At 44.1% G+C, this 20,217-nt stretch overlaps 1 protein-coding gene across 3 annotated transcripts in view; it reads right to left on the bottom strand.

Annotated features, from left to right (window-relative positions):
• Positions 1-6,708: 6,708 nt before the first annotated feature.
• Positions 6,709-20,217, bottom strand: part of MRVI1 (murine retrovirus integration site 1 homolog) — a 73,817-nt gene continuing 60,308 nt past the window's right edge. For all 3 annotated transcript variants that reach the window (XM_012654239.1, XM_012654240.1, XM_012654238.1), the window contains 3 exons: positions 12,712-12,831; positions 11,300-11,434; positions 6,709-7,108 (listed from right to left, as the gene is read on the bottom strand). In XM_012654239.1, coding sequence (XP_012509693.1) covers positions 6,865-7,108; positions 11,300-11,434; positions 12,712-12,831 — 499 coding nt within the window. In that variant the 3' untranslated portion in view covers positions 6,709-6,864. The remainder of the gene's footprint in view (positions 7,109-11,299; positions 11,435-12,711; positions 12,832-20,217) is intronic.

Raw genomic sequence — 20,217 nt, 5'->3', positions numbered from 1 at the left:
ATTTGTTCCTCCTATCTAAATATAAGATACCCTTTCCAGCTTCTAATATCCTCTGTTCTACTTTTTACTTCTATGAGATCAACTTTTTTTTTAGCTTCCACATATGAATGAGAACCTACAGTGTTTAACTTTCTGTTCCTGGCTTATTTCACTTAACATAACATCTTCCAGTTCCATCCATGTTGCCTAGAATGACAGGATTTCATTCCTTTTATAGCTTAATAGTATTCCATTGTGTATATATTTTTTTAACCTATTCATTTATTGTCGAACACTTGGGTTGATTCCATATCTTGGCTATTGTGAATAGTGCTGCAAGAAACATGGGGGTGCAGGTATCTCTTTGTCATATTACTTTTCTTTCTTCCCAAAAGTTGTTTTCTAACTTGATTCTAACAATCAAATGAGTTTTTAGTCCTGGCTGGTGTTTGCTTGTAAATACAATTCCCAAACAAACTTAGATTTTTGCTCCCATTTGATTCCATGTGCCAATAATCATTCTCCAAATCCTTTTCCAGTCATAATGCTCATGAAGTATTTCTTTGCTTTCTTAACTCTATATCCCTCTAATTTAATGGTAGATATACTGAGTTCATTTTAAACCACATCCTTAATCTAGTCTCTGTCACAAGGCTAAGTGGATCTGTTCAACTGAAAAATTTCCAATCACTCCTAAAGCTATAGGCTACCTGATTTTCAAGTTATCACAGGTCAGACTACCAAAAATTTTTGTTTTATTCACAACATGGGTCACCATCTTCCCAGCCTTTGAAATCAGTTTTCTTGTTTCCTGCCACTTGACTGGTAAGCCAGGGCTTCACATTTTGGAATTTTGTTATTGAAGCACCCCATTTGCATTAGTCAGGGTAGGCTGACTGCTATAATAAACATTTCTTAATGTTTATTATAGGCTTAATACACTAAAATTGTGTTTCTTGCTCATTCACAGTTAATGCCATGAGCACCCATTCAAAGATCCAGCTTCCACCGGGGTCTGCCATTTTCTTGGTTCTCAGAGTTCTCAACTGAATCCTCTGAATTTTGTAGATAGACAAGAGAATAAAAAGAGTGTGAGCATTGAGCAGAGGAGTTTATTTTTAGGGAACTAGATCTGGAAGGTCCACATTCCCCTGCATCTAGCTGCAAGAAAGACCCAAAAATGTAGTTGAGTCGTGGAAGTCAGGTTGGTAAAAACTCAGCAGAGTCAATCACAGCAAAATGTGTTAACTAAAAATATCATTTGTTGTGCAGCTTTTTAATTAAGTTCCATTTATTTTTATGCTACTGTATTTGGCCATGGAGTCTTAGTCATAAATTCCTTGCCTAGGGTTATGTCTAAAAGAGGTTTTCCTACATTTCCTTCTAGAGTTTTTGTGGTTTCATGCCTTACATTTAAGTCTTTTATCCATTTTGAATTAATTTTTGTATATGGTGAGAGAGAGGTGTTCTGTTTCATTCTTCTTCATGGGGCTATCCAATTTTACCAGCACCATTTATTGAATAGGGTGTCCTTTCCCCAGTGTATGTTTTTGCCTGTTTTGTCAAAGATCAGTAGGTCATAGCCATATGGTTTTGTTTCTGGGTTCTCTATTTTGTTCCCTTGGTCTACGTCTTTACTTTTATACTAGTACTATGCTGTTTTGGCCACTATAACCTTGTAGTATAATTTGAAGTTAGGAAATATGATGCCTCCAGATTTATTCCTTTTGCTTAAGATTGTTTTTGGCTACTTGGGCTCTTTTTTGGTTCCAAATGAAGCTAAGGATTATTTTTTCTAGATCTGTGAAATAAGATGTGGGTATTTTCATGGGAATTGCATTGAATCTATAAATCGTTTTAGACAGAATGGACGTTTTTAACAATGTTGGTTCTACCAATCCATGAGCATGGGATGTTTTTTCATTTATTTGTGTCATCTACGAGTTCTTTTATCAGTATTTCGTAGTTTTCCTTGATCTTTCACCTCCCTGGTTAAGTATATTCCTAAGTATTTTATTTTCTTTATAGCTATTGTAAATGGTATTGAGTCCTTGATTTGACTCTCAGCTTGACTGTTATTAGTATATAAAAATGCTACTTATTTTGCACATTGATTTTGTAACCCGAGACTTTGCTGAATTTACCAATTCTAGGAGTCTTTTGGTGGAGTCTCTAGGGTTTTCTAGGTACAAGATAATATTGTTAGCAAACAGGAGTAGTATGACCTACTCTTTCCCGATTTTGATGCATTTATTTCTCTTGCCTGATTGGTCTGGCTAGGATTTCTGATTGGTCTGGCTAGGATTTCCAGTACTATGTTGAACAGGGCAAAAGATATGAACAAAATTTTTTCAAAAGATAGACAAATGGCCAAAAGATGTATGAAAAAATGTTCAGTATCACTAATCATCAGGGACATGTAAATTAAAACCGCAATGAGATATCACCTTACCCCTATCAGAATGGCTACTAAAAAGTCAAAAAACAACAGATGCTGGCGAGGATGCAGAGAAAGAGGTATGATTATATACTGTTGGTGGGACTTCAAATTAGAAAATGGTATGGAGATTCCTCAAAGAGCTAAAAATAGACCTACCATTCAACCTGGCAATCCCACTACTGGGTATCTACTCAAAGGAAAATAAATCATTTTATCAAAAAGACACATGTACTCAAATGTTTATGGCAGCACAATTCATAATTGAAGATATATGGAATCAACCTAAGTGCACATCAATACATGAGTGGATAAAGAAAACATGGTGTACATACATACTGTGGAGTACTACTCAGCCATGAAAAAGAATGAAATAATGTCATTTGCAACAACTTGGATGGAACTGGAGACCATTATTGTAAGGGAAGTATCTCAGGAATGAAAAGAGAAACACCACATGTTCTAATAAGTGGGAGCTAAATGTTGGGTGCACGTGGGCACAAAAAGAAACAAAAGATATTGGAAACTAAGAAGCAGGGAGCATGGAAGCGGGGTTGAAGGATAAAAACTTACCTGTTGGCTGGGTGCAGTGACTCATGCCTGTAATCCTAGCACTCTGGGACGCCGAAGCGGGTGGACAGTTTGAGCTCAGGAGTTTGAGACCAGCCTGAGCAAGAACGAGACCCCGTCTCTACTAAAAATAGAAAGAAATTAGCTGGACAACTTAAAATATATAGAAAAAATTAGCCGGGCATGGTGGTGCGTGCCTGTAGTCCTAGCTACTTGGGAAGCTGAGGCAGAAGGATTGCTTGAGCCTAAGAGTTTGAGGTTGCTGTGAGCTAGGCTGACGGCATGGTGCTCTAGCCCGGGCAACAGAGTGAGACTCTGTGTCAAAAAAGAAACAAACAAAAAACTTACTATTGGGTATAATGAACACTGTCCTGGTGGTGGGCACACGGGAAGTCCTCAGCATTATAGAGTGTATCCATGTATTAATAATAAAAGTTTTTGTATCTCCTAAATATTTTGAAAATTAAAAAATCATATACCAGGAAGATATGGGAAAGTAGGATCAGGAATGGGGAAGGAGAAAAGGGGAGGAGCTGATCCAGCCCCTGTGAGACGGCCCACAGTACAATGCCCCAGAGTTGGGGACCGCTGGCCTGGATCTGGGAGGCACTAATATATCCAAAAGCATCTAATTCAGGGTTGGAGTGAGATTATGGCTTGGCTCCATAAAACGAGGAGGCATTTGGCAAGCTGCCAAAGGTTTGGAAATGTGCTTTTATTTTCAAACTCAGTTATGTGACATTCTACAATTCAATGCTAGCACACCCATGTGAGGCTTAATAACAATGGGAACTGGCGACCAGTAATACACAAATCCAGCATCTCCCTCTCCATTTACCCTGTCAGGCTGTACACAGGGAGCAACACATTTCACTTTGTGGCAGTCAGAAAGGGAAGGTCTTTTTAGGAGGTGACTTCAATAATGACACATCACTCTGTAACTGAAGGTAGGCAACCAGACTCCTAGGGTTAAGCAGAAATGTCAGACTTCAGATGCATTTGGAGAGGAACTTTTATTTTAGATCAATGTCACTGTTGGATATACAAGACCTGTTTCTCTCCATTTCACTACTGCTTTGGCAGCAGCTCCAACTACTTTCCAGCAAAGACAGACCAATGAGTACTTTTCCAGCAATGCCCTTGTAAATGTGGCTAGTCTTTTGCTCCCTTTTGGAGATGTCTTTTTCCTCGACCTCCCTTTACTTGCAAATGGAGTAGTGCAGGAGAGGGCCTGTGCCCGGGAGTACTCCTGCAGGCCTTTCTGTGGAGCAGCTGGAGGTATAGCAGCTCTCTGCATCTGCTCACTGCACCTGCTCTCCTGGCCTTTGACTCACCTGGAAAAAAGATGGGAATCTGTGGCAAAGTGGACAATGGGCCATCTCAGCCTGGTCCTCCTTTAAGGGAGGCTGAGATTGGAAATTGCACACCTAGAGACCTGCCCCACAGCCACTCTCTGGAATTCCATTTGCAGCCCATCTTTGGCTCTGATGGCCTCATGTAGCTAAAGCTCCTTCAGCTGTATCTGGACCCCCTGAAAGAGGCCAGGTAAATCATGCACCCATGTCCCCAAAGTCCCTCTGCTCTGCTTTGTACCTCTTTACCTTAATGGCACATCCTGGGCCAACTCTGGCTTAGGCTCCTCTCTCAGTCATTTTTGGCCACTATAAAGGATTCTTCTTCAAATAAACATGCTGCTTTAAAGTGGGGCACCCTTTAAGATGGGGGTCTCTCTGACGGGACTGATTGCATTGAGCACAGTCCTTGAGCTTGGAAATCGTCTCGCTAGTCTGGTCTCATTCCTGCTCTCAGAGTAGACCGAGAAATATTAGAATAAGCTGTGGTTAAGAAAGATGCCAAGAAAGATGCTAAGAAAGATGGTGTTGGTGTTGGTGCTAGTACTGGGAAGCACTCAAATTGTTAGCTGTACCAGGCTGCTCTCCACCACCTTGAATTTTCACTTGTTCTTTTGATCAACATTTAATGACACCCTCCCAAGTATCAGCCATCATGCTAGGCACTTAACTCAAGAGATGGGTAAGACATATTTCTTGTCTTTGAGGAAAAATGCCAGGGGATACAGATAAATAGGTTATTGTGATATACTGTAGGTAAAGGTCAGTAATGAAAATATTTAGAAAATTCTGGAAATCACAGAGGTTGTATATGGTGGGGAATGTGGAAGTGAGGTTATCAAAGCCTGTATAGAAGGGATGATTTGTGCACTTGGTCCTGAAGAGTGACCAGAAGAGAAGAACTACTGGAGGAAACACTAGTGAATAGAGGTCCAGAGCTGCAAGAGAAACCATTTAGTTTGGGAAGCAAAGATGGTTTGGAGTAGCTGTAGGGCCACATGGAGGAGTAGGACTGGACTGCACGGCATCCAGGTAGGAGACCATCAGAAGAGGCAATACGAGCACAGCCCTGGAGCCAGCCTACCTAGGTTTGAGTTCCAGCTCCGTGATTTACTAGTGGGGTGTCCTTAGCAAGTTACTTGCACTGTTTGTGCTTCAGTTTTCTCATCTGAAAATGGGAAGAGTAGTACCCACCTCATAGTTTTTTTTTCTTTTTCTTGAGGACTAAATGAATTGATACCTATAGAATACTGAGAACAGTGCTTGGCTCAAAGTAAGTTCTATAGGAATGTCAGCAACAAGCAAACAATATCAATAATGAAACAAAACAAAAAAACAAAAGCAAAACAACAAAACCCACATGGAAACCAACACCCCCGAAGCTGAATGAGGGCTGAATGAAGACAGTGGCTGTTTAGTGGGGAGAGAAGTCAAATTGGAGATTGGAAATGCTCTTTCAGTTTTATGCTAAACAATTGGGAATGCTCTGAAGCTTACAGTTGGGTTGGAAATCTCCCTCCAACTGAAGCACTAAGGTGCAACTGTACCCTTGCCTGTGGGCACGCACACGGAGTACAGACTACGCTGAAAGCACACTTTTCCTCTTTGTTCACCTGAGAGGTGGTTTAACTGCTTTCGAAGGGATAAAACAAATAGGAAACAGACTGTGCTGTACAGCAGCTTAGAATAGGCATTTGAAATAGAAACAAGTTTGCCATTGAAGCATGAGTTTTCAGTGTTTTTCAAACATCTTCAATCTACGTGGAGAGCTCATTAAATAGGTGCCTGGTGACTGCCCCACACCCAGTGAAAGTCTGTGGGTTGGCTTGACATGCATCTTATTTATCCAGAGCACACACCCACAGCACACTTTTGGAGGGTCGTTGGCTTAGTGCACATGTGTGTATGTGTGTGTATGTGTGTGTTGTGTGTGTACAGATGCATACATAGTAATTCACATCTTCCCATTTCATCTCAAGCACTGAGCTAAATTCAGCCTACACGTTTTTTTCTGAGAAACCTTTCCCGCTTATGCAAAAAGAAACTCTGATTCCAACAGGGAGAAGGGGAGGTTGAATGCTAGTCATTGAAAATGAGACAGGAAATGGGAAGATATTCATGTTGCAACTCCAAATTCCAGGTCTGATCCTTAGGGTCAGTATTAGTTATTATGCATAGTTCTTCCTGATAACCAATTTCAGAGAGAAAAAAGGAGAGAGCGAGCCTCTTATTGCCCCCCTCCCCCAGTGAAGGTATTTTAGTTCTTCCTAGCCATCTGAGTTAGAGGCAGGAGACCTTCCCTTCAGTTAGAGTTCCTGGTGAAGGTGACTTCTTTGTCCACTCGATGCTTTCCCAGGCAGTTTTGTTGATCCTCCAAGAACATCAAGTCACTGTGTATGAATAGCTCCCACAGAAGTGAAAAGAACTCCTCATTCCTGATGGGACAGGCACCGACGTGTCCACACCTGGGGAAGGAGTGGCAGGCTGAACATGTCAGAGTAGGACATTGGCCAGGTATCAGGCTTCCTACTGCTCCGCAGGCTGCTCATGCTGGAGTCCTGAGCTCCACCAGGAGTCCCTCTGGGCTGCTGAGCAAGTGGATCTTCCAAGGGGCCCATCAGCCTGCTCCACACAAGAGTTATAGGAATTGTAGAGCCCCAGCACAACAGTCAAGACCAGCATCACTGCAGCCATCACCCAGATCACTTGCCAGTGCTGACACAGTTTGGGATACAGGACGTGTAAGAAATGGACCAATTCTTCAAGTTTGCTGTCAATGAGAAAAATAGGTGGAGAGTTTAGTATACTGGGCACATATGCGATGCCCAGACCCATAGCTCTTTCTCTGGGAATACTGTCTGTGCTGTGCAGAGAATCACTTGGCAGCAATCATTCAAGATACCCCAACATTATAAATAAGAATCTCCAAAGTTATGGTCTAGGAATTGTTAAGTTTTCCCAGGTGACTTTGATAGCCTTGAAGTTGGGAGCTACTTAGTCTAGATAACTCTGTTTACTTGTTTGGTTGTTCATCCATCCACACATGCCCTACTCTATTTGCAGTATTATGACTGATATCTGTATTCTCCCAAGCCCCAGGGTACAAGGTTGGCTGATCTATACTCCCATGCTTCTTTTCAGCACTTAGCTGCATTAGTGATCAGTTCCAAGTACTGACCTGCCCCCTGCCTCAGTGTTCAAATGCATGTAATCATTCTCAGTCCCACATCTGTGTTGGAGAAGAACTGTGCTAAACCCTCAGAATCTTGGTGTGCAGTGATTAATAACAAAGGATCAGTTCAACCTGAAGAGCTCACTTCAAACCACCCCAAAGACAACCAGATGACTAGTAGCCTCCAGCAACCTCTAGGTGGCTTATTCAAGATGCTTTCTCAACCTCACTGATACTTGTTCTCTAATTGCTCCCTCCTCTTCACTCTTTCCTTCCTTCATTCTCTTTCTCTCTTCCCTCCTTCCCTTCCATCTCTCTCTCCTTTTTACTTTTCTCCCTCTCCATTTTTGCCCCTTTTCCCTCTTGCTTCCTTCCCAACTGCCTTTCAACTTGTCCTTTCTCTCCATGGCACAGTGAAAGACATCTAGTCAGGCAGCCTGCTTTGAAGAGTCTGGGGAAGCCCTGGACACCTTCACTAAGCTTTCTTCCTGTGTAAGAATTTCCTCCTGTTTTAATTCCAGATCAATATTTTTTTAAAAAAAGGAAAAAATAAATAAAACCAAGAATACTGAGGATTGCCAAACCAAGGAGGTGGGGAAAGTGACAGGGGGCTTTCTGAAGATCCTGCAGCTCACATAGACACTGCGATACACAGGCCATTTGCTGGGAAGCAGAGAGCTCTACGTCAGAGCTAGTAGAAAAGGGATGGCTTGCGATGGATTGAAAAATTCAACAAGCACCCTCCTTAGAAAGGGATTGGATGCTCAGAGTGCCTGCCTCGGATGATGAAGTCACAGGGAACATCATGGTTTCTTTTCCCTGTAGGAACCCCATCAGATCATTTCAGGCAAAATTAAGCAAAGCAAGAAAATGAATGCATTAGCTGATGTGGAAATCATTGGCTATTTTTACAACTGTTGAGAAGGGAGGGCTTGGAGATGGAAGCACATCTTCTTTCAGCTCTATTTAGATTCTGTAGATTCCAGTTAGATATAATTGGATACTAAAATGGAGCCTCTCTTTTGGGCTCTATTCCCATGCTCTGAAACAAGCTGCCAGAGTGGGGAGGATCCCACTCTAAACCCACTCAAGTGGGGCTCCACGGGTGGAGGTCAAGACCTACCTTTGTAACCCTAGCTGATCACCCATGGCTGGCCTAAGAAAGAGGTTAGAAATGGAAATAGATATCCTTTGGATGTCAATTTTTGGTTGTTACAAGTAAACGTCTGTTTTCTGAGAGTTATTGGGAAAGTAAAGGACCTGTCTAAATATTGTCTTAACCCCACAGAGTAGGTTTGAACAGGCAATGGAAGAAAAAATTTCTGTTGCACCTTTTGAGTGCTATTTGGTCAATGTATTGCATCAATGTCAGAAGAGTGCACTCTCTGTTTAATATGGTTAAAATATTGGGTTAATTCACCCAAAGTTCATTTAAGCTTATCCTTCAGAGAGTAATATTTATAAAATTATTATATATAATAGAGAAAATTTCAGACAAAAAGACTTCAGTGTTTGACATTAAATCTCTTGTATAATTGGTCAGCTGCCGGGCTTAGCCCAGTGTTTTTAAAATGCACTAAGTAGGACATGGCACTTTTAGTAACTTCAGACCTTGTTTGCTATTGAGGTGCCAACGGTTCACGCGGGAATCATACTTGAGTGCAGGTGCCTGCAGGCAACGGTGTGTCTAAAGGATCCAGGTGTTGGTGAGGATTGCCTGGCATTGAAGACAACAGCTCTTGGGGCCAGTTTGGCTTGGGTTGCAGGTGAGGAAGGGTTCCTAAGGCCATGAGTGGGCAGTTTATATAATAGCAATGTCAGTCCTGAAGGAGACTATGAAGCTACTGGGCCTGAAAAGGTGAAGCTACACCCCTGTGCTGAAAGCTGAGGACCCTTCTGCGAGCCGTGCTCAGGCCCTGTATCCATCACCTGAGGTACAGACATGTTCTCAACACCAAAAAGTAAATCCAAGAGAAAGCAAAGATTGGGAGACAGACCGAGGGCTCTCGCGGGTGACAGAGGCTATAGGCAGCCATTGTCATGCGCTGCTGACCAGGAGCTGGACAGAAAGGGACCCAGGCAAAGCCCAATTTCCCCTGGGGTTTCACAAAAGTGGGAGGGAACTTCCAATTGCCTGTGATCAACTTAGCTAGATAAGACTTTGCGCTTTGTAAATCAGACTGTTTATGTTCCATGTACTCGCTCTGTTTATTTCTCCTTTGTTCTTTCTCAGTGTTTGGAAGTGCTAGAAGTTCCAGTCTGTCTTAGCTGTATTCAGGGGTGCCAAAGGGTGGGCTTTTGTCCAGGCCTGGGTTTGACTGCATTAAAGGTGAGAAAGGCAATGTGGTGGTCTGAGAAACAAAAGCAGAGGACCCCCAAGAGGGAAGTGAGACCTAAGGAGAACAGGGTCCAGCTGTTTGGAGCAGAGATTATGCTTTCATTGTTAAACTTGGAGGTTCTTTCACTGGGGAGGTGGTATATAATAGCACAGGTTTGTTTCCAATGGTGAAGCATTTTCCCCAGCTGTCCTGACAGCTCCTGATGCAGGCTGAGACCTCTCACTTCAGTTGAACCTTCTACCAACTGGGCTCTCTTGGTAGCACCTCCATACATTGAAGCCCATCCATCTTGCTCCTGATCTCCACTTTGTTATGTTATTTGTTGCATGCATGTGGCTTCCAGAGTTTGCCAGCAATGAGGCACAGACACATCCCCTGTCCCAGGTTCCGCAGCTGATTAGATAATTAATCATTTTGTCTGGAGCTGCCCTGGACCCCAAGATAGCTCAGAGGTCAAAAAACAAAGATTTTGGTGAAGTGCTCCAAGGTTGCTATAACTACATTTTTAAAAATCAAAAGTCAAGACCTGTAGTTTGATGCACTAATAGTGACAACAGGGCTGAATATATAAACTGAGGCTGTCCTGAAAATCCAGGATGTTGATGTGGTCATTGCATCTATAAGGCAGAGGACACCTCTTCTATGGGTACTAGTTTATTCTGTCCCTTAGCTTGTACTTCTACGGGCTGATTCAGGCCTGGTGGTGTTGAGCCCTCATTCCCATTTCTCATTGCGTGGAGTGTCCTGGAACTAGATGAGGTTATTTCTAATATTCTGCATCCTAAAGGTCAGGTAGGAATCACAGTGGAACAGGATGCAGGATCTATATTCTCTTTATCTACGTGTTATATCCTCCCCATGAATTTAGGGAAAAATCCACTTGCAATATAAAGTATTTTAAAAGAGAAATGCAAGTATCCAAAGTGAAGACACTGTCTGAATGGCCCAGCTTGATTAGTCAGCATGGAAGGGACCTGTTGGAGACTCAACTTTGCCACTGAGCTGAGTCCCCATCCACGTGTTCTCTCTGCCCCTGTTCTTGCAAGGAACCCCCATGAGGGCTGCAGGCCAGCTCCCTTGAGCTTGGCCCTTGCATGGGGATGGCTGGGAAATGAGCTAACCAAGGCTGGGCTGGGAGGGACTCTGCTCAGGGTCCGTCACCCTTTCTTAGCTCCTGAGAACTCTTGATTGCTGCCTGCCCCTTCCATGACTACCTCTGGCCCCTTGGCTCTTGCAAATGTCCCATTTTAGCTATTTTGACTCTTTGGGGTTTCCTCTATTTCCTCTACCTCCTCCCCAACATGAGTGCCCCCTGGGTTTCTGTTGGCTACTCACTTGGGCCTCATACCCTCTGCTGCCCTGGACTGCTATTTCCAGGGATTTTGTGCAATTGAATAATTAAATGAATTGTAACCCATGTCAGCAAGGGCTCCAAACACAGGCCTCCCACCTGCTTCTCTGGTCTTTTTCCTCTTCCTCAGTTTCTTCTACTTCTTCAGGTTCCTCAGGACTCTCACTCTTCTGTTCCTCCTCCTCCTCCTTCAGGTCTTGGAGTTCCTTGGTCTTCTTTAGACCTTCCTGGTATCTGGAAGACAAAAAGGAACAATTGTCTGAAACGGCCAGATATGGAGGATTCTTTCCTGAGTCCCTAGGGGAGAGGACCAAGCACCTCCAATAATCATGCACTTCCTGTGGTTCCACACAACAGGAAAAAGCTGGGAAGCTCCGCTGACTCCCAAGGCAGCTCATGTCAGTACAATTTCCCCTCACTCCTCAGTCATCCTTCCTGTTTATGTGACAGAGTGACAAAACTGATAGGGAAAAAATGTGGGTGCAGGGTCTCCCGACTGGGTTATCCCACGAAACATTCTGTAGGGACAAGATTGCACGTGCTCTCCATGTAACCTTAGAGTGTCAGCTTCTCATCTGTAGAACAGAGAGGATGACACCCATCTCACAGGGTGTTGAAACATTTTTTGGAAATGCCGGGCACACAGCTTGAGCTAGAGAGGTACTCAGTAAATGTGTACGAAGCCAGTAGAGGAGTCCACCCCCATGCACTCTGAGGACAGAGCACAGTTATGGGGGAAAAGACAGTCTTTCCAAGAGGAACCTTTCTGGTTTTCTTCTCCTAGGATCAATATTCCCGTGAACATACTCTGTGTCACTTGTCCTACAGCTGAGTGTTTAAGATCAGCCGTTCGGCTGGGGCAAACCCACTGCTGCGTGTGTGATTGCCACATAGAAGCCCACAAGTTCTGTGTCAGTGGGAAGCTGCATCTCCCTCATGAGCTGCGGGGACAGGAGAAACTCCGAGTGCCATGCCTGGTTGGAGGTAACTCTCTACCTTGAGGCTTGGGCCTGGCTCAGGACTCTTTGTCTCCAGTGGCTGACAATTGCCCATAGGCGCTACTAAAGCTCAAATGGAGAAGGAGACAGTTGGCAGTTGAAGGGACTCAGCTTACAGGAGGAAGGGGTGACGAGAGCAATTTTGGGAAGCAGAGTTGCAGCTGCTCCTGGGCATTGTTGGCAGCAATATGACTGCTCTGAGCACGTGTCAGGAAGCCTTAAGCACCACCAAGAGGAACCTACCCAGGGGCCCCTGATTTCCAGACCATTCTGGTGGCTTTCTGCCTAAAAAGAAGGTGGTTTAGTTATTGTTTAACCACACCCTTGGGCCCTGCTTCCTCTGTCCTTCCGGTGGAACAGTCTTGCTCTTTCCTATGCAGTTCCCTCCTGAGGCGAGGAGGTCCGGGGGCCACTGGTTGCTTCCCTAAAGCCTGTAAGAAACAGGAAAGGCCCGTGGGGAGGTATCTTCTGTGACCTGCCAAGTGCCCTCAGGGTGGCCAAGGTCTCACTCACCCCTTGTTGAAGGCTTCTTCCTCCATCCTGGCCTTGGTCTCCTGACTAACCTCCTCCAGACAGCTCAGGGTTGGCGCAGGTGCAGGGGCTTCACAGTCCGCGTTCCCATTTGTCTTTCCACTAATGAGAAGAGGAAGTACAGGGCATCGTTTCAGAAAAAGGTTGAATGTCTGAAAACAAAACCATGTCTTTGGCCTGATTCCTGATTAGAAGTGAGGAAACTCAGGTTCTTTCAGTAGCTTTCAGATTTTTTTTTTCAATCCTTCTACCCTGAGACAAGATTTTATAAAGGCCCTAGTCCATGAATCCTCCCCTAGACTGCCAAACATTGCCCCAGTTCTCCTTCTTCTCGCGCTCCCAAATCCACCTTTCGCCTTATTCCAGGAGGTGCTGTGTGGAAGCGCCCAGATCATTCCATTCCTGCAGTCCATCTTTGGTCTGAGGAGCTTACTTACTCTTTCAAATATATACTGAGTACGACTAAGTCACAGGCATACTGCAATGGGCTGGGGACACACTGGAAAATAAAGAAATGGTTTTTGCCAACCTGGAGCTTAGCAGAAGAAAAAGCCCTCAAAAAGAAAAAAATACATAATTATTTTCAAATTATGATAACTGTTATGAAAGAAAGAAATTCTGTGCAGTGACAGAAAATAAAAAGGGGAGAATGTGTTTAGAGTGAATGGTCAGAAAAGGCCTCTCTGAGGAGCTGAAATCGAAGCTCAGACCTGAAAGATGAGAAGTCAGCTGAATCCACAACAGAGGAAAGAACATCCCAGGTAGAGGATTGAGGTTGTATAAAGATGCTAGGAAACGAAAGGTGCTGGACTATTTGAGGAACTGCAAGAGGCAGTGGCGGAGTTAACTTTTGGATTAGGGTAAATCTGTGATGACTGTGAGCTATTCAAGAGATGACAAGCAGGGAGCGGGGAGGAGGGAGGAGGGGACGGGTATTTGTATACACAAGGAGTGCAATGCTCACCACCCGAAGGATGGACATATTTGAAACTCGGACTTGGAGGGGGGGGACCAAGGGCAACATACGTAACCTAAACATCTGTACCCCCATAATATGCTGAAATAAAAGAAAAAAAAAAGAGAGAGATGACAAGCAGATAGTTGGGTATACCAAAGTGACTCAGAGAAGGGCTCCAGGCTGGAGATATCAATTTGGTGTCATCAGAATACAGATGCTGTTTAAAGCCAGGGGAATGGGTAAGATCGCCTAGTGAGATAATACGAGGAAAGACAAGAAGAGGACCCAGGACCAAGCCATGAATATCTCCACACCTGGCTCAGGTGGAAGAGAAGGGGCCTACAGAGGAAGCTGAGAAGTAGCAGCTGGAGAGGTCGGAGGAAAACCAGGAGAGTGTGGAGTCCTGGGAGCCAGGAGAGGAGAGCAGGTCAAGGAGAGTGTAACTGAGCCGCACACTTCTGAGAGCCTGAGTCGGATGGGTACGAAGTGACCATTAGATTGGATAACGTGGAGGTCGAGGGGTGCTAGATGGAACGGGGGATGCAAGGCCACGCCGGAGTGGGCCTGGTGAAGGACGGGGGACACGGTCATCTGACCAGGAAGGCGGGTAGAGGAGTGTGTTGGAGGGAGTGCACACTTAGCAAGTGGGCCGAGGGAGGAAACACGCTTGAACGTGGAGAGAAATGAGCTGGCAGAGGGGATGAGAGGAAGGCGCTACCAAAGGAAAAAAGTCTTTGAAAAGAGAAGTAGGGACAGACTTGGCAAAGGCGGAGAAACCCCTCCTGCTTTAACTGAGGGAAGAGGAGGATGAAAACAGTGTGCTGGGTGTCTGGTGAAGGAGGATGAGAGGGCTCCCATCTGAATGAGAGCTCAAACTTCCTCTGTGGGGTGGAAGGCAGGGTCACCTGCTGAGAGGGAGAGGCTGAGGGGCCGAGGAAGGTTTGAGGAAAGTCGTGTAGGAAGGCAGGAAAACAAACGTACTAGGAAGTCAGAGCAGGATGGCTGGGCAGTGCTGGGAGCTGACCTGGGTGTGGATCACCAGTGCTAAAGGAAAGATCCTGCAGCCCACCTGGGCGTCCAGAATCCCAGCCGGAGTCGTGTTGCCGTGGAGGCGCCCTCAAACACGGCAAAGCTGTGAGCAGCGCTCTCCAGCCAGGACTCTGAGAGAACACAGCTGCCACCCCCCTGACCTCTCCGCAGGCTTTATGAGCGAGCCTTGTGGCTTCTCCTCATTCTTGGCATCAGTTTCCCAGCTCTTAGTTTTCCTCAGACCTTGTAAAATTTACATTTTATCAGGCTGGGAACCAAAATCCATTGTGAGCAAGAAAGACAACACTCTAAAAATACCAGCTATTCATAACATTTCTCCTCTTGCAAATTACATTATCCACTCCCTTCCATGTGACCTTAGAATGTGCACTTGCTTAATGTGCAGTTTCCTATTTATCCAAGTGACTGGAGCAAGAGGAGAAAAACACAGCTACAGCCAAGGAAAGCAATTCCTTTTTCTATATTAAAAATAAAATGTTGGTATCAAACCTTTATCCACAGCTGTCAACCTTAGAGGTTTTTTAATATGTTAAACATATATGAGGGAGGAACAGTGTCGTATAGAGCAGTGGTCCCCAACCTTTTAGGCACCAGGGACCGTTTTCATGGAAGACAGTTTCTCCACGGACAGGGGGTAGAAGGGTTGGTTTCATGATGATTCGAGCACATTACGTTTATTGTGCACTTTATTTCTATTATTACATTGTAATAGATAATGAAATAATTATACATCTCACCATAGGTTGGGGGCCCCTGGTATAGAGGAAAAGAACCTGCCTAAGACAAACTGGATTCAAACCCCAGCTCCAACACATACAAATCACTTAACCTTCCTGAACTTCAGATTCCCCAACTGTACAATGGGGCTAGTATAATAATATGTACCTGATGGTCATGGTGTAAGAATGAAGAAATGTCAACTTTCTGGAATATAGCACTCAAGAAATTATACCTATTATTATTATTACTATTATTGCTATGTAGTAAATTTGTTGGTAAATTCTGGGAGAAATCTCAGCTTCCTCCAAACTTAATTCATAAAAAATCCAAGCTGATAAATTACCAGGCAATTATTTATATCTTTAAGGGAGAACTTGTTATATATTACTGTGATGTTTCAGAGTTAGAGGAAGCCCAGATGTGAACTAGTGTAAAATATGGTAAAATTACATTAAATATCCATACAGTGGCTTTAGTAAGTTTCTCAGGTGCATGTCTGTTGTGTGCCGTAACACACTCACGAGCCTTAGAGTTCTGCTGACCAAGTGACCGTAAACAAAACTTTCACTTTTCTTGGGTCACTGCTCTCTAGAGACTAAAACTTTTCCCTAATAGAGCCAGGAAGTTCATTTCACAGACTCTTTTAGGTATGGATCTTCCGTCCATTTCAACTCCCCTGTGAGGCTTTCGCATGCCTCTCTCGCTTGATCTTCCCTATGATAAGATGAGCTACCCTGATGCCTAAGGTAACCTATGTATCAGGCTCTGTTCTAAGATCCCACTTAAGACTCACAAATGACCCAAAAAGGTATCATTGTTCTCAATTTGAACAGGTGAGGAAACCAAGGCTCAGAGAGGTTAAATAACCAGGGTGTGGTAAGCTCCAATTTGACCCTCTGTAGTCTGACACCCACCCATACTTTTGGCTGCACTATCCACCATCCACGTGGGGCATTATCCCACTTGACAGATAAGAAACCCAAGCTCAGGTTGATTAAGTGACTTGTCTAAATTCTCATTATTGGTTCTGGGACTCCCATCTTGGTCTTCTAATGTCAAGATGCTCTTTCCAGGGCCTCTTGGAATGCTATCTTTCAATAGAGGTCTTTTCCTGGAGCTCTGAGTGGTGTGCCGGGTTTCAAGGCACCTGCTAAGTGAAGCCATTGCCTCTGTCCAGCCAGGCTGGACAATGGCCTACAAACCTGTCTTCTTTTCAAGGCTACTTGTTTAGAGTGTGAGATGGCTGGGAGGGGCTTTGTTGAATATGGGGGGTAGGCCGGGAAGTGGAAATAAAAATGTTTGCTATTCTCTCCTGACCTCCAGACTGAGCTTGTAGTTCCCTAAATATCTTCTCCAGCTACCTGGAAGCTCTCCCTATGCATCTTTAACAACTCAGCCCAAATACTTTCTCCTCTAGAAAACCTTTGCTGATATTCTCCCCTCTCCTACGCCCTCTGGTTAAAATTGATCTCTCCCTCCCTCTAAGCTGTCATGGTACCTCCTTTACAACGTGACTCACAGAGAGGGCGTTTTTATGTTTTAGATACCTGCCCATCCTCCATATGACTGTGATCACAGTGGGGAGACTGAGTTTGGGTCAGAATGGTGCCTGGCACACAGTAGGTGCCTTTAATTGTTTGGTGAGTTGCACTGATTTCACTATGACCTAGCCAGTCCCTGCTTATGAATCTTGTAAAATGGGCAGGTCCTCCCTGTAAAAGCTCTTCCTGAGAACCCAGTGTTTGGGTTGGGCTAAAGGAATCTCTATTCATGGCTGTACACTGGAGCTGAGCACAGCCTGTGCCACCCCAGGGACTTTCAGGCCAAATGCTCACAGATCTTGGCATCTGTCCCCATCCTGAAACCCTATATGCTTTCTTTCTGAGCTAATTTATTAAAATGAGGCTCATTGTTCTCACACGTCCGCCAGGTCAAAAATATTTGTCATTGTGCTTGGCTCTCTGTAATGTGCAGGGCTGTGTAGTCAAGGTGAATTAGATTCAATTTTTCCCACATGGCAGACAATATTTGAAAGTGACTACCATCCTTCCCAGTGGCCATATCTTACCTTCTTGGGCTCAGCAATGTTTCTGTCACCCCCACTGCCACGGCTCCCTTTGACAAGCCCAGCCCAGGGAACCCGAGCTAGAAGACCTTCCTTACTCCCTGTTACGCAGATACCTGGTGTCCACTAAGAGTTTCCTCAGCGATAATTCACTCCAGAGTACTATCAGCAAAGGGGAGTTGCTTACTGTGCAAATGTAACGTCATATAAAACCTTTAAGCAATTTACCCTGGCTACTTCAAAAGTGTAGAAAGTGGTTATTTTAGAGATTATAGTTAAAATTTCCCTGTGATACATCAGTATAATGGCCCCTTTAATGAAACTTACCCTGTGCACCGTCCACATCCTGGCTCTGCTGTGATCCCGCTCAGTGAACCGTTCCACCCACACCCCATCTCCCACGCCACTCCGTGCCAGTCACCAGGCTCTTGGGAAACTAGTTCCTAAATCCATCCTCTTCTCTGCAGCCACACTGAACTTATTTCTGTTCTTCCAGTTGGAGGGTCTATTTAAAGGTTAAGAGCATGAGCTCTGCTATCTACTTACTAGCTGTGTAACACCTCAGGCAAGTGACAATTTCTCTGAGCTTCAGTTTCCTCATCTATAAAACAGGGATATTAGTAATATACCTACTTCATGGGATGATTGTGAGGACTCAATGAGATTCTTAATGTGAAGCAATTACTAAAGCACTTGGCAGTGCTTTACTTGGCAGTGAGTGTGCAGTAAATAATAATAGTAATTATCATGATTATCATTCTCATCATCACCGTCCCCATTCCTTGCATACTCCATGTTTTGTTGCCTAAGAGCCTACAATGTTGCTAACCTCCTGTTTGCCTGGCTAATTATATAACCTTCAGGGTTATATAACCTATATTAAAAGTAGGTTCCTGGGGGAAACAATTTCTTAGCCTCCTCTTCCCCCTACCCTATTCCAAAACTGAGTTAGATGCTCATTCTCTTGCGTGTTGTTTCCTTAGCAACCTGTGCTTCCTTAAGATATCACCCATCATGTTGTAGCATAATGGGCTGTTTCCCACGAGATAGTGAGTTCCTTGAGTACATTCTATGTCCCTGGCCCCTGGTGATTAATTATTGAAGGAATGAAAGAATGAAAGACTGCAAATATATAGCTCTTCCTATTTGTAGAACTGCTCATGAGCTTTGTTCTGTTTTAATCTTTAAGACTAACTTTAAGTATCACTCTCCACTGGTATGTTTCTTTAAGTCTACAGGTTCCTAGACCCTGTTGAGTGAAGATAAGTTCATTATGAAATGACCTACAACAGCAAGACTCAGAATTCTCTTGAAACACATTGGGTGGTGCAGTCAGATAAGTATTTGCTTGTGAACTAGCCACAGGCTATTTGATCTTCTCATCCTGTGCTTAGCCAATCTCCTTCCTGCTTAGTCACTGTGTGCTTAGGAAATGTAAAATCATTTTGATGTGAAACTGAATATAGCAATCTGGAAAGTACTGTATATTAAATTATAACACATCATGGCTGGGAGCCATGGCTCACGCCTGTAATCCTAGGATTTTGGGAGGCCAAGGTGGGAGGATTGCTTGAGCCCAGGAGTTTGAGACCAGCCTGGGCAATAGTGAGACCCCATCTCTACAAAATTTAAAAAATTTTAAATAATAAAAAAAAATTTAAAAAATTATAACATTATTTCTCTTTAGCAATATGGATAGGGCAGCTAGAATTGATTGTATTTGTGTATAGAACAGAAGACATGAATTCATTTTTACTCCTAAATTAGCTCATAATGTTAGTCTTTGAGGAATCTACTAAATGTCTCCAGTTTCATAAATTCAGATAGAAATCACTTAGTATCTTTTAGAAATCAGAGAGAGGCTGTGGTTCATCCTGAATCCTTACTCTTTTGGTTACTTTCTCCCCTCTTTGCAGCCTGTCTCACACGGTACGTTTCCAACAGTGAATTAGCCACAGCACGGCAATGGCAGGCTCCAGGTCACCCCTACAGGACAGCTGCAGACACCTTCCTGGGAACCTCTTGCTTGTATTGCCTTGATCCTCACTCTATCCCTATATCTCCAGGTTCTAGACTCTTGGCAAGATGATACCACCATTGATCCTCACTTCTTGACATTCCAGATTCTGGGCTTCTGCCTGCTATCCCCAACTTTGTGCCTCAGTTTCTCCTACCAAGGCTAGGTCATGTTCTTGATGACCTCACTGTCTTGGACAGAAGTTCTCCGCTGGCCTGGCACTAGTTCTACAGAGCTCAGTCCCTGTTCTGTCATGATTAGAGTCTGTTGGAAAGAGTAGGAACATAGACCCTCTGCTTTGAATGGCTCTGTAGGCCTGGAGTTAGGAATGGGGTCTTGTTGGGGGTCCTCTGAAGTAGGGAATGGTGCACCCAAAGGGAAGGTTGGCAGGGAGAATTTTAGTGAGCTTCTCAGAGCACCAAGTGACGATTTCTGGAGAGCATCAAAGATCACGGTCTAGGCACTGTGACTCTAAGGACTTAGTAAGATTCTGCAACCTTGGTTAGTCCCACATGGTTGTTAATTTGTCACCTCTTTACAATCTCCCTGCATTGATGGGGGGAGGGAGTACAAGTGCCCAACCCTTCATGATATGAAGGATCTGTAAGCTTATGGGGGATGAGGTGGCAAAGGGAGGAAATGCTGGGCAAACTTCAAGACTAACATGGGACAGATCCT

The sequence above is a fragment of the Propithecus coquereli genome, unplaced genomic scaffold (genome assembly GCF_000956105.1).
Source record: "Propithecus coquereli isolate 6110/MARCELLA unplaced genomic scaffold, Pcoq_1.0 Scaffold44, whole genome shotgun sequence".
Taxonomy (NCBI): Eukaryota; Metazoa; Chordata; class Mammalia; order Primates; family Indriidae; genus Propithecus; species Propithecus coquereli.
The sequence above is the reverse complement of the archived record's forward strand: the minus strand, read 5'-3'. Positions and strand labels throughout refer to the sequence as shown.